General features: G+C 40.3%; 1 protein-coding gene across 1 annotated transcript in view; it reads left to right on the forward strand.

Annotated features, from left to right (window-relative positions):
* The first annotated feature begins 260 nt into the window (after positions 1-260).
* The window catches only part of adamts9 (ADAM metallopeptidase with thrombospondin type 1 motif, 9), a 39,269-nt gene continuing 25,449 nt past the window's right edge, over positions 261-14,080 (forward strand). The window contains exons 1-10 of the mRNA XM_087800099.1: positions 261-380; positions 461-864; positions 5,390-5,552; positions 7,725-8,029; positions 10,332-10,415; positions 10,485-10,609; positions 11,400-11,440; positions 11,514-11,619; positions 12,738-12,884; positions 13,785-13,926. Of these exons, the coding sequence (XP_087656225.1) occupies positions 290-380; positions 461-864; positions 5,390-5,552; positions 7,725-8,029; positions 10,332-10,415; positions 10,485-10,609; positions 11,400-11,440; positions 11,514-11,619; positions 12,738-12,884; positions 13,785-13,926 (1,608 nt within the window). The 5' untranslated portion in view covers positions 261-289. The remainder of the gene's footprint in view (positions 381-460; positions 865-5,389; positions 5,553-7,724; positions 8,030-10,331; positions 10,416-10,484; positions 10,610-11,399; positions 11,441-11,513; positions 11,620-12,737; positions 12,885-13,784; positions 13,927-14,080) is intronic.

Genomic DNA, 14,080 nt, shown 5'->3' on the forward strand with positions numbered 1-14,080 from the left:
GCACGAACCCTCGCAAGCGGGGAGCGCGACACAGTGCCGGAGCAGCCCACCTCCTCTCTGCAGTAATGCATGTTCGCCTGGGACTCTGCGAAGCGCTCACGTCCCTGCAGAGTTCCTCTCAGAGTTCCTCTCAGAGTTCCTCTCAGAGTTCCTCTCATCTGCCGTGGAGCAGCCGAGGCTAGAAGACTCGGATGAGGAGGGCGGAGAGAGAAGAGAAGAGAGAAGAGAGAGAAGAGCTAGAGATCGAACCCGGAGCACAGGACTCTCTAGGCTCTGAACGTGGACAATCATGCATGTGCTCTTCTGGGGTTTGGGGTTCCTGCTCTTCCCTGACCTCCTGACTGTATCTTCAGGCTCGCTGCTGCTGGACTCCAGCTCAGGTAAACCTTTTTTTTTTTTGGATAGGAATGAATGAGATCTTGCCTTCTAAACTCTTTTTATTGTTGTCATCCCCCTGCAGAGGAGGTCGAGGTCGTGACACCGGTGCGCGTGAACGAAGCCGGTGACCAGTTCCCCACCGGCGTCCACTTCAAGAGGAGGCGCAGGAGTCTGGACCCTCGGGGGGACAACAGCACCACCACCACCACGGACCACTGGGCCGCGACGAACATCCACTACAGGATCACCGCCTTCGGGCAGAACTATCACCTCAATCTGACGCTGGACTCGGGATTTATCGCCCCGCTTTACACTGTGACGATACTAGGAGTACCCGGAGATAACGCCACGGGATTTTCGGCCCAGCAAGAGGAGGAGGAGGAGGAGGAGGAGGAGGAGGACACGGAGTTGAGGCACTGCTTCTATAAAGGACATGTGAACGCAGGAGAGGAGCACGCCGCCGTCATCAGCCTGTGCTCCGGACTGGTGAGTTTCAGTTTTTACGCACGGACTTTTACGCAGCTTTCCAGGGTTTTTTGAGACTCGTCCCCCCATAACACACACACCAGGGGTCTCCACTTCAACCCGGGAGAGCTGGAGACACATTCCCTGGCAGACAAGCTACTTCATAGTAAATCACAAACCCACCTCCCCCCCCACCACCAGTCTCTCTGAGGTGAACCAATATCACAACTATTTACGTGTCAAACTCGGGCCAACTCAAATTTTTATAGAGATAGTTTTCTCCAAAATAGTTTTCTTTCCTTTATTATGTACTTTTTATTGAGACCCAAGTGTCTTTTTAGCTGATCCATTCAAACTTACCCAACCCATTACAGACATGGGACACACCGCAAACCTCCCCTATATTTTCTTGTCATTAAAAATTCCCCTGAAGTTTATATCACTTATTAAAGTAAGTAAGTAATTCTTATTTGTATAGCGCTTTTCCAGACCAGGGTCACAAAGCGCTTAAAGAATCAAAACAATACTCAATAAAGTATATACTTTAAAGGGCAAGATAAAGATAAATATAAAGGTTGGAGATTCACAGAGCATTATTGTGACAAGCTAAGCTAGCAAGTTCAAAACTAGCCTGACATCTTCATTTAAGTTTTAAGAATTAAAATAGATATTTGTTACGGGTTGGCGAGCAAGTAAAATCAAATTGTATGGTACCTTGTCTGCTTAAGACCTTAGCTCCTGCACAGCCACTTAGTGATGTCATCTGCTGAGGTTACTTTAAGAAACAATGTGAAAGCGTTAGTTTGTTGTATTTGACATCGCGGATTGATCATAAATCATCTTTTTCTATGAATACGATTTTAAGAAACTATAGTTTCTCATAAAAAAGTAAAGTATCAATGGCATAACTCTCCTAATCAAATGAATGAACATAAGGTCAAAAGGACAAATATAAGTGAATATTTGGAGTTAATTCTATGTGGGACTTTTTTGTCCCAATAACACCCCAGGCATGTAGTCATAGTTGGAGAAAGTGTTACTGTTGATTGCAGTTAACTATGGTACTCATTAGTCAAACAAATACACATCAGAAACCTCTGGTTAGTTTCCACACATATTAGCCAAACCTTTGGTGTAGTTTCTGCTGTACTTTGAAGTTAATACAGTCATGTATAGCTACTTAGAACTTTGCTTACGAAAAGTTTTTCTTTTACTGTCTTGTGTAGCTGTAGCTTCTTCGCTGACACGTCCATTTGTCAGTACATTTGGACACTTGGACATGAACTTTAGCAGTAAATATAGCTGTCAAAATACACATTAAAAGTTTATGTTAGTACCTCCACCAGGTAAGGTATTTGTACATCCATCCTTTGATGAGACTTTCAGGTGATGTTGATACGATTCTGGATCACCATCTGGTTTCAGGAATCTTTTGAAGGATTGACCTTCTCTGGTGAGAGAGAGTGACATTATGACTTTCTTATTGGGTGAAAAAACTAGTTTGGGGGAAAGAGCTGCTTGGAGGAGGTCTGAGCCTGACATAAAGATGGCATATATTGAATGATCTAATGAAGTACTAAGAAATTAAAATCTTTTATGAACAAAGTTGTGCAGAAACATTCACTGAATTAGTGATAAAATACTGTGTAAACTTTTTTTCTGAGGACCCTTAAAGGGGTTTAAGAACCGTCCGTAGATTTTTCCACACAACAGATCACCAAAACAAAAGACTTTAGTGATTTGTAGTCCTCACAGCTACGTTTAATAAAAAAACAAAAAAAGCACTCCAGCCTCTGGGCCCTCCTACTAATCGTGTCGTATTTACGCACATGAACACAAGCGCTGCTGACGTCACCGGGAAGGGTCCCAGGCTCACGGGAGGGGAGGGAGGATCGTAAGGGGGCAAAAGTGCACTGAGAGTTTATACACAGAGAGAAACAGAGAGGCAATGTCACCGCGGCTCGATCTTTGTGTCCCAGAAGGCAGATTAAAGAAAGAAAGAGCTTCTGGGATCTGACTTTTGAATGTAGGCAACAACCAAGAAGTTAATGCTGGTGGACCCCATTGTGTTGGTAACAGTGTGTACTAGGAAATGTTAAGTACTTTCCCCCAAAGGAAATCATGTTGAATTAGTTTAGCCTTTAACTGTCACTTTGTTAACATAGTTAGCAGCTTCTCAAATGGATTTAATCATCAAAGTAGAACATGGTAAACTAAACCGACAAAGTCAAAGTAAAAATGTAAATAAAGCAATATGGATATTTAGAAAGTGTTGCTAGTTGACTCTCAGATCGATAACTGATGATGCATGGTTGTACTAATATGTGGGAGAATTTGATTCTTTCATCTCAAGTATTTATCTTCAGTGATAATGTTGTCCTGGTCAAGGCATGTAAAAACCCAAATTATGACTTTAAAATTCAAGATAATAAATTCATATCTCTGATGTGTGTACGTTTAAGAAGATAACTCAAGAGTACAGCCACCTACTGTTCAATTTAACTTATTGCTATCAACAATATTATAAATGCTAAAAAGTTGAGAGAATAATGTCAACAAGAATTTTGGAAGTGTTTTTTTGTTGTTTTGTACCATAGACTAGTACATACCTTATAAAGACACAAACTTTGGCCATATTTGAAAATAACATAAATGTGACATCATTGTATGATCTACATCTGCACTTTCTTTGCAACTAATGTATGAACCCATTATGACATAAAAATGGTCTTCACTCCTCCTCCAGCCAGCTGTAATCACGCCCCAATTTGTTTATACAACAAGTCCATTGGAGGTGGAGAATTCTGGGATAGATGATGTGCTGTGACGATCCCTGATGTTTGACCAATCACAGCAGTGTGGGTGTGGTTATGCTAAACTAAATATAATCTCCAGTTAAACTGTCAGTGGGCGGGGCTTAAACAGATTTTCTATTGTAAATATTTCAATGAAAAGTTTAGTACAAACAGACACATACTGATGAGTACAATAGAGGTCCAAGATCTATTTAAGAGACACTTAAATCAACACATTATTTTCCCTTTAAACAAACAAGTGTCAAGTTAGAACAGGGGTGTCAATCAAAATCACAGTTCAACTCACATACTGAACCAAAGTCATATTTACCAAACAAAATTGGGAGAATCTTGACATATCTTGTGTTATTTTGATTCAAGCACCGTCTATGTGGTGAGATTTAAAATCAAAATCACTCCTTCTTCACCACAGACTCGCAATGCAACTCCAAATGTTTATAGAAGATAATTTTACCTGCTTCTTTGTTTTGTTCATATTTAAAGACACAAACATGCATTAAAACTATAGGAACCTGTGTAGTTGTAGATTTATTGAACTAGCGTTAGTACACAAGATACTTGTGCTGTATTTCATCCCTGGGCCTCGAGTTTAAAACTTGTTAAACAATATCAAAGGTTTTATCATCTCAAGCATCTATAGCACATTTTAAACTATTACCATAATAACAACACACAGCTAGCTAGGTAGCAGACATCACTTTATAAGATGCTTATATAACCTGTTCTCTCCACCACCTGTACTCACACAGACACACAACACAGTTCATGTGTTATTCCATTATTCTTTGTTTTATTTTCCATGTTGTTGTGATTCACTCTATCAGGCTGACTCCAGAGCTTTAGATCTAGTCTCTCTCCTTTGATGTTGTAGACACAAATCTGACGATACATTTGTGTTGAGATTATTCTTATGTCTATAAAGAGATTAGAGTCAGCTTGGTAACTGGAGTCCCACAAAGTTCTTTGAGGGCCAAATTATAACGGCTCTGTGTCTGGAGTGAAGCTGTTTTTAGCGTTATTTCTCCGCAAAAGGCCAAAAAAGCCAAAATAGGGTTGTGTGCTAACTACTCTGTTATTATCAGTGAATGGGCTCATTTTCTTCGTCTCATTTCAAGGAAGGTTAAAAACTAGATTAGAGCTTCTGTAGCTCAAATACTAAGCAAGTTACATCCTTGTAATAGTAGCAAGTCCTCCAAGGACTTTCTTTTACTCCCGAGCAGTTTCTGCGTCAGATTTGGGATTCTTAGTTTCAAAGTTTTGTATTTTATAAAAATCCTCGGCAACGCCTGGGTCTTCTGCTAGTATATATTTATATACAGTATACATATTTGTTTACTTTGAATGGATCAAACATTCCCATTTAGGTAAAATAATTAGCCATTTACAAGTTGCAGAACCATTATATATTTATAAAACTTGCAAACCATGAAAAAAATATTTGATTTCGAAAAGTCGAAAGAACATGTGTTAACCCTGAAGTATAACTTTCTCATCAGGACTAAATCTTGGCACCGAATGTGTGGCAGAAACAGGTTTTTGTTAATGCTTGCCATATTCTGATACTCATCAGTGTTCTATGCATGCAAATTCTTCTGTGAAATTAGCTTCTGAGCGACGCAAACGAGGGCACGGTGTTAAACCGATAACAAACGCTTGATAATATTCCCAAATGGTCTACACAAGAGAAAGTATTTGCACTAACTGTTCTTTTTTTCTGTTGTTTGGACCAGCTGGGGACTTTCAGGTCACCAGAAGGGGAGTATTTCGTGGAGCCCCTTCACAGCTATAGAGGGGAAGATTATGAAGAGGAACACACAAAACCTCATATCGTGTACAGGAAAAGTGCGCCCAAGACGCCGTCGTCCGACGACCACACTTCCTGCGACACTTCAGGTGATTTGAAATTCTTGGAGTGTGTGTGAGCTTTAATTCCTCGCCGTCTAAACACAGGAACTGTAGGTGTTTATTCTGACCACAGCAGGGAGCGAGTCACAGGAACAGTTGCTCTAGTAAACTTTCACCCAGATGCCCCTTTTTCTGGAAGCACTCATTTATTCATCCCTCTCTCGCTGCTCTACTGAAATCATCCTCAATGATCCCCCAGTTTTCCAGGGATTCATCATGAATGTTATGTCACCCTGAGCTTCAATCCTACTATGTTGTCTTTCTTATGAAGATGAAGTTATTATTATTAATATAACGTTTTATTATCACAACACAAATGCATTTCTCGTCCTTGTTTAGGTTTAATTGCTTATCAAGTACTTTTTTCTTCTGCATCATTAAAGGGTCAGTCTTGGCTGAAAAGTTAACACAAAATTTTTACCATGAGGAAGTTGATGAACTGAGGGTTTGATCTCAATTATCAACAGTTAATGCACAAAGATGACAGGAGGTGAAGACGAGAGTGCAGGCAGGGTGGAAGCGGTGGCGATAATGATGACATCAGAACAGCAACAAGAGTTGAAGAAAAGCTTCTCACTAGAGAGTAGCAGTCCCCGTCAGATGTTTGTTCAGGGAACTAAGTCCGAGAAGATAATGAGGTGATAATTGGAAGTTTATAGAACAACACAATACATGAGTACATCAGAAGAACAGATCTTGAGGAGAACGAGGACATTCAATTGGGACTTAAGGATGGTAAAGATAGGTGGAAGGAGGCTGACTTGTTCTTGCAACCCCTTGCTGGAAATCACGGAAGAAAATAAGGGAACTAAGGTACTTAAGGGATTTGGTTAACTTTAAACTCTGTTTCAAAATCTAGAGGGACTCCTCTTGGTACCCTCTTTTTTGTCGGCTCTTCTGAGACAGAATAGTTTGTTGTACATCTATAAAATGAAAATAGGTTTGGAGATATTATTCAGACATTCAGGATTGGTTGAAATTGATCTACCTCAAATGTTCCATTTCGCTTCTTTGGCTTAAAACCACTTGCAAAAAACTTGACTTCATAAAATACAGCAAACAATCTTATTAGTTGAAACTAATCAACTTTTACATGACTGTGTTGTAAAAATGTATTGTTTAAAAAAAAAGTATTTTATTGACATAACGATTGAACTGTATGAACCCTGCTTCCTTATCATAGACATTACGTTTTTATTCATTTATTTTCCCAAGTTTGATCTATAACGCAATAGTATCAATAACAGCAAAAGAAGATAACCAAATTGGAATTTTATTATTATTATTATTATTATTGTATTGATTTTTAGAGTCGCATTAGATGCTCTCCTTGGCAGAGCTATGCACTATCTCAGCGCTTCTGGAGTTGAACCATTGTCTCCATCCTAAAAATAGAGTTCTCTTAGACCTCCCGATGCTATTTTCAGGTGTGAGTGAGACTTTGGCGGCTACACGGTAGCTCCACCTCTCACAGGAAGATCACTTTGACTCTTCGCCCCCCCCCCACCCCTCGTATGATCCCATCTCAGTTTACTGGCTGCACTTCCTGTTGACTCTCCAGCTTCCTCTTGCGCTTTGATAAGAAGCGTGGCTCGACCCACTGCCCCTCAAACGCTCGTGAACAAAAAAAAAACACTCCTCTATGAAGGAACTGATGTCGATTGAAACTTGCCAATTATTGGACCCGGAGAGGAAGTCAAAAGTTTCTTAGTGACGGCGAATAACTTTTCTGAAAGGAACGATAAAGTATTTGGCAAATGCAAGGGTTGGATTTTCTGCTCCTGCCCCTGTTTTTTGGCCACTTTTTCGGACAGTTTTCTCCCTGTGTTTGCACTACATTCGCTCTCCTCTTTTAATGGCAGGCGGCCAGGTTTACCTAGTGTGAACTCTATGCCCTCGTAGTTCCCCTCTTATGAGAAGGAGGGAGAAGAAAAAAACGCACTCCGCAGGCAGTTTCATTTGTAAGCCCACTCGGAGCAACAGTAAACACAAGAGATGAAGGCTGCAGCATATTTGAACAAAAAAACCCCGACTAGATTACTCGGTAATCCGTGGCTATAACAAGAGTTGTGACTGCACTTTCACGACCGTGTTGTCGTCCCCGCATCTTCTTCCCTTATCCTAGTGTGTATCCACGCATTCATGTGTTTCTTCCTGCAGGACACAAGCGCACACAAAAGGGCCACAAGTTGAAAAGGAGTCCGCCGGCAGGGGCGGCCGGCGTGTCCAGCGATGTGGAGTCGCTGAGTGCTCGTCTGATCACTGAGGCATCGGTCAGATCAGAGAGCGCTGGGGCCGGCGCTCGACCCTCAAATGATAGCGGGAGTGACTCAGGACCTCACAGGAGATCAAAGCGCTTCCTCTCCTACCCGCGCTTTGTTGAAGTCATGCTGGTGGCCGACAGCAAAATGGTGGAACATCACGGCAGCAATCTGCAACACTACATCCTCACGCTCATGTCCATAGTAAGTTCTGCTGACTCACCGCTGCTAATTCATCTTTCTGGGAAAATCTTTGTGTGGACGTGAAACTTTTTATAAGGAACTTTTGATTTCACTATCTCAGAAACACATTCAAGATTAAAAAAACAGACAATTAAATTCAAAAGTAAGTAATTTTTATTTATATAGCGCTTTTCCAGACCAGGGTCACAAAGCGCTTAAACAATCAAAACAATACTCAATAAAGTATATACTTTAAAGGTCAAGATAAAACTGATAACACAACAGGAGTTCCAGAAAATCAAGGAAAAGCCTGAACAAGGTTCAAAGTTATCTCAAGATACTTTAGTTTAAGTAAGACTGTATTGGAGAAAATAAAAACAGATCCCAGCGAATCAACAATGAGTGAATCACAGCGTAACAGTAGAAAGGAAAGGCAGAAATTTTGAGCAGAACCAGACTCAGTTTTAACGACCTTCTGCTGTGATGTAGAGAGAGGGATGGAGAAAAGGGAGAGGGAGGTTAAAGTGATAGAAGAGAGGAGAGTATAGAGTAGGGCAGCAGAGTCCAGGGAGGGTGCTGGAGAGAAATCACAAAGATATTGAGGAGATTGAAGTGCTATATAAAAGTGCTACCCATGTACAGTGCTACCTGTACTAGCTAAAATAGGCTTCTCTGGATTCATGGGAACCCTTTTAACGACTTCTTGAGGACCGAGAGGGCTGATACGACAAAAGTAAATTATAAAATAGATGGAAAAATACCTTGAGGAAGTCAGTGCAGATAATTTCAGATCAATTTTTATATGGTCTGTCTTTGGTCCTGTAAAAGTTTTAGACATTAAGAAAACATTTCTTTAATTGTTTTATCTGACTGCTTTACAAACCCTTTGTCTCAAACCCAACTTTTGTAAAAAAAAAATTGAGATCAGGATGTCTGTCAAGCCAACCCTTGTGCTTTCATCGTCTCTATCTATTTCACACTACAACCATTTAATGGTGCCAAAGTGACCAAAGTACGACACACTACATTAGTACGTCAGGTATCTGTTAACTTGTTTCAGTACTACAGCATTTTTTAGATGTTATTCACGTTCAGATTTTATTGTTAAAAATTATGTATTATTGACACTCATTTAACAGGGAATTAAAGTCAAAATAAATTCAATTGTTCAAATGTTATATTTGATTGGCTCAAGTTTATTTCATCAATTCCTTTGTAGGTTTTCAGATCTTTTTTAGTGAACAGCTTCTGAAGCTGAAGAGGTCTCCATTTAATAACTTGGCGCCCTGAATTTGGACCCCATGCCATGAGTATGACATGTAGTTTATGTATGACAACACAGCTTTTATATGTCATGAGGAGGAGGATCGAGGCAGTAGCATCTGCTCAGAATGTTTAATGTATGAACCTGCTGTGAAAAAAGGAGGGGGAGAAAGGCCAGAGCAGGGCAGGGGTAAACAAGTTTTCAAACGGCGAGGGGACGAGAGGGCAGCTCCAGGCACAGCTTGTCTGGCAGCTGTGATGAATGTTAAAAAATAAGCTCAGGTATGTCACATAGACCCCATATTCTACTGGTCCACTTCAAAAAGGATGGGGCCTTCAGGCCTCAGGGGGAGACAGGGATGACCTATATTCTGGACTTGGCAGCGGCCGCCTTGTCCACGGGGGCTCCGACCAACTTCAACCCCCTGATATTTGCTGGAAAACTGCAGGACGGCTTTGCACTGGTTTATTGACGATGGTGTCGGGAGTCGATAGAGGGCGCAGGGAGTCCGCTGCACAAACACATGAGACAAACACAAACAAAAGTGTATATGTCTCCAACATCCTACTGATGTATTGCTTTTGAACTTGGTGTCACACGCTCAAATATTTCTACCTGAAATTACATTTTAGAGTTTGCAGTAGGAATGAAATGTCGTGTTTGTTTATACCTTTCCAGTTAGAAACCTCTCACAATTAATAAAAACATTGTTATTCAAAGTTGATAAACAACATTATAAGTGAGGGAACAACAAGCAAAGAACGGCCTATGCCATGAACAAACAACTGAACTCAAATATTTCTAAGTTGTTTTATTTAAGTTTTATGTAAGTGAGATAATCTCCTTGGCAGAGGTATGCACTGTCCCTTGTGTTGTCTCTGAGTCAAGGTGAACAACCTCCCTGGCTGCCATAAATACGTATACAGTGTTGAAGGTCATTTACATTGACCGAGAGACAACACAAGGGATACCAAAAAACACATTTGTTTTCGTGCCTCTAGGTCACCTTGACCCTGAGATAACACAAGGGTCAATATTTAATGTTTTATCCACTCTCAGGTTTCCTCCATCTACAAGGATCCAAGCATCGGAAACCTGATCAATATCGTCATTGTAAAGCTGGTGATAATCAACAGCGAACAGGTAAAGTACTTTTTTTTCAATACTTACCCTTTTTTTTTAACGTATTATTGACGTGTCATCCATCTGCAGGAAGGCCCCATCATTTCATTCAACGCACAGACCACTTTAAAAAACTTCTGCATCTGGCAGCAGAGTCAGAACAGCGTGGACGACAACCACCACTCGCACCACGACACCGCCATCCTCATCACAAGGTTCGGAAATGTTTCTGCTCCGATCGTTCTGAAGATTCTGAATATATACGGACAGAGATTAAAGGAGGTGAAGAAGAGAGTGCAGTCAGGGTGGAGACAACTGTCACATAAGAGGGTCTGGAAGCCGAGTCATTGTTTGAGATATTGAAGTTGATATTGGGATGAAAGAACAGACTGTAAATGAGTATATTCACAGACGAACCTGAAGAACTATCTAAGATAAGGGTTGACAATTTGATTTCTACAGGGGCCACTTTATTTACTGTGACAGTTGTAAGGGGCCATCAAGCCAAAGGGCAATAGGCACGAATAAAGAAGCTTTAATTTTTATAGGAAAACTTAAAATCTTAAGAAAGAATAAAAACACTTTAATATTATTTTTTATAATATTATTAAATTAATTAGATTATATATAATTAATACATTAACGACATTTTATTGTTTAAAAATATATAATTTATAATATAAAAGACTTTATTTTCCAAAAATGTCCAAATCAGAAACTTTTATTCTCAGCAAAAAGGACAAACAAAAAATGATAAAAAAGGTCCTCAAACAAAAGTCTTTAGTGACTTAAGTTAGTTCAATAATAAAATTGACACTTATATAGTCACTTTTATAGTTTTACCGTGACTTCATGAGGGCCAAATAATTAGGGTCAGTGGGCCGTACTTTACCCATGTCTAAACTAAGACCACATATGACTCTTAGATGTAAGAAGACAGTGAAGTGAAATCCAAACTTGATTTAATGTCCTTGTGTCGTATCTTTCTACCTTTTCTCGCCGCAGACAGGACATCTGCAGGGCGAGAGACAAGTGCGACACTTTGGGTACGTGTTTTTATTTTGTAACAAGCCCGTCAGAGCGCCCTCTACTGAAGATAACATCGCTCTTCCTTTTCAGGTCTGGCTGAGCTGGGCACCGTTTGCGATCCGTACAGGAGCTGCAGCATCAGCGAGGACAACGGACTCAGCACCTCTTTCACCATCGCTCACGAGCTCGGCCATGTGTGAGTTAAATATCATTATATCCAAGTGGCCTGGTTTCACTGTAAAATGAGGTGATCAATTCAATGACTTTTTAATGTTTAAAACAAAACAAATGTTCACCATTCTATTCATTATTTTTAATTAAAATATTCTGACCCGCTCAAGTAGAAGAACTCACATTTCTCCGATCCTTAAAACTCTTCACTGGCTTCCAGTTTCTTTCAGGATCAGCTTTAAAATTCTGGTTCTTACTTTCAGATCTATTCATGGTCAGACTCCTCCTTACATCACTGATCTGATCCAGCCTTACACCCCAGCTCGGGGCTCTGAGGTCTGTGGATCAGAATCTACTGATGGTTCCTGAACACAGTTCAGGACCAGAGGAGAGAAATCCTTCCAGGCTGTTGCTCCTAAGCTTTGGAACGATCTTCCTCTCCCTCTGTGTTTGATGGATCTACTGACTCTTTCAAGAAACATCTTAAGACATTTTTATTGCAGGCTTTTCCTTGATTTTCGGAGACTCCTGTGTTGTTCTCAGTTTTATCTTGACCTATAAAGTATATACTTTACTGAATATTGTTTTGATTGTTTAAGCGCTTTGTGACCCTGGTCTGGAAAAGCGCTATACAAATAAAAATTACTTACTTACTTACTTACAATTCTCTCTTCATCTCACTCCCTCTCAGTGAACTCATACCTGCATGTATTTTAAGCAGAACATCACTCTTCAGAACTTTTAGCTGAGATTATGGAGCTGGCCCAGACTTGAGGTGCGGGTCTTAAACCCCTGCTGCTCCGTGGTATAGATCCAACCTCAGTATTGTCCAAAGTCCTGAGTCAGCCAGCGCCCGGGGGAGTTGCCGCAGTCGACCGCAGAGTCAGACCGGAGACTGTTACAGACTCTGACCGGCCTCAAACGGTCCTTACCAAACACTCTCTAAACAAACGGCGGGATTGTGGAGTTCCACTTTATCCGCATCAAGCGGCGACGCGGGCTTAGCCGCGGGGCCGAGAGTTGTGTGGTACCTGAAGCGAGGGGCTTAGGGGGGGGTCCGTGCCGCTGTACCTGTTGCCGTACCACCGCTCGGTAAATCCAGACCCTCCGACACCCTTATTAAAAGACTTGACCCCCCGGCAGGTTCAACATGCCTCACGACGACAGCAACAAGTGCAAAGAAGACGGAGTGAAGATCCAGCAGCACGTCATGGCCCCCACGCTCAACTACAACACCAACCCCTGGATGTGGTCCAAGTGCAGCAGGAAGTACATCACAGAGTTCCTCGAGTATGTCCTCCTTTTTTTCCCGCTTCACTATTGTTTCACTGTTTGGTCGTGGCATACAGGCTTCGCTCCAAATGAGTTTGATTGATTTTTTTTTTTCCACTTCCTTCCTTCGACTTCTCTGTTGAGTTTCAGAGTTTTGCATGAAGCTTTTTATTTTTATTTTCATGAGGCTCATGAAGTAGATCAGCCCTTTAGGCCCAAAACCTGACAGAGAAAAAACGACTAGCATGAACCACCATTGGATGCAAATGATAATAACAACATAATAACAACTATAATAATTACAATAATAACGCTGATTTTTAACTCAAAATGTTTTCTAACATCTGACCTTTTTTAATAACCAGTGATTTTTTTTCCTCTGATTTATCCTTTTGAACATTTCTATTCTATAATTTATTACATAGTTATAAATGGCACATTTAGCTGTGTCGCAAATATATATATATAAATATATAATTGCCTTTAATTTGTTTGATTTATTACTATTTGTGATCTTGGATTTTTTGATTACTAACTTAAAACAGATCTTTTTAATGTACATTCTGAACATCTCTGCAGCATTTAACTAAATAAAAAAGTGGTCCAATTATCTGACATATGTTTTTGTTCTAATCCGTGAACATTTCCCGGACTATTTTTAGTTTTTAGAAACAATATTTTCAATAGTTTTCAATGATACCTTTACCATTTTGATGTCAATTAAATAAAAGTCTTTAATTTGTTTGATGGATTACTATTTGTGATTTAAATAATCAAATATGAATGTACTTCTTACTACACTTGTAATGTATGTTATGTATGAACCAATGTACTGAGTTTTCCTTTTGTCTGTTTGTGTTTTTTTTGTTTTCCCCCCATTTTTTTCTTTTAAGTCATTTTACTTTTATTTCTTAATAGCACAGGATATGGTGAGTGCTTGCTTGACGAACCCGTTTCTAGGCCGTACAGTCTCCCGCAGCAGCTGCCAGGGCGGATATACAATGTCAATAAACAGTGTGAATTGATATTTGGGCCGGGAACACAGGTGTGCCCTTATATGGTAAGTGTCACCGACACACTGTTAGCCAGCGGCGCCTTGCTCTGTGACAAAGTATTTAAGTGAATCCTTTTACATAATAGCTGGAGGAAAAGAAGTGTACAGTTTTCTCTGACATGGTTTTTAGATAAGCTTGAGTTGACTGCTGGCCAAATAG

The sequence above is a fragment of the Callionymus lyra genome, chromosome 10 (genome assembly GCF_982586985.1).
Source record: "Callionymus lyra chromosome 10, fCalLyr1.hap1.1, whole genome shotgun sequence".
NCBI classification, from domain to species: domain Eukaryota; kingdom Metazoa; phylum Chordata; class Actinopteri; order Syngnathiformes; family Callionymidae; genus Callionymus; species Callionymus lyra.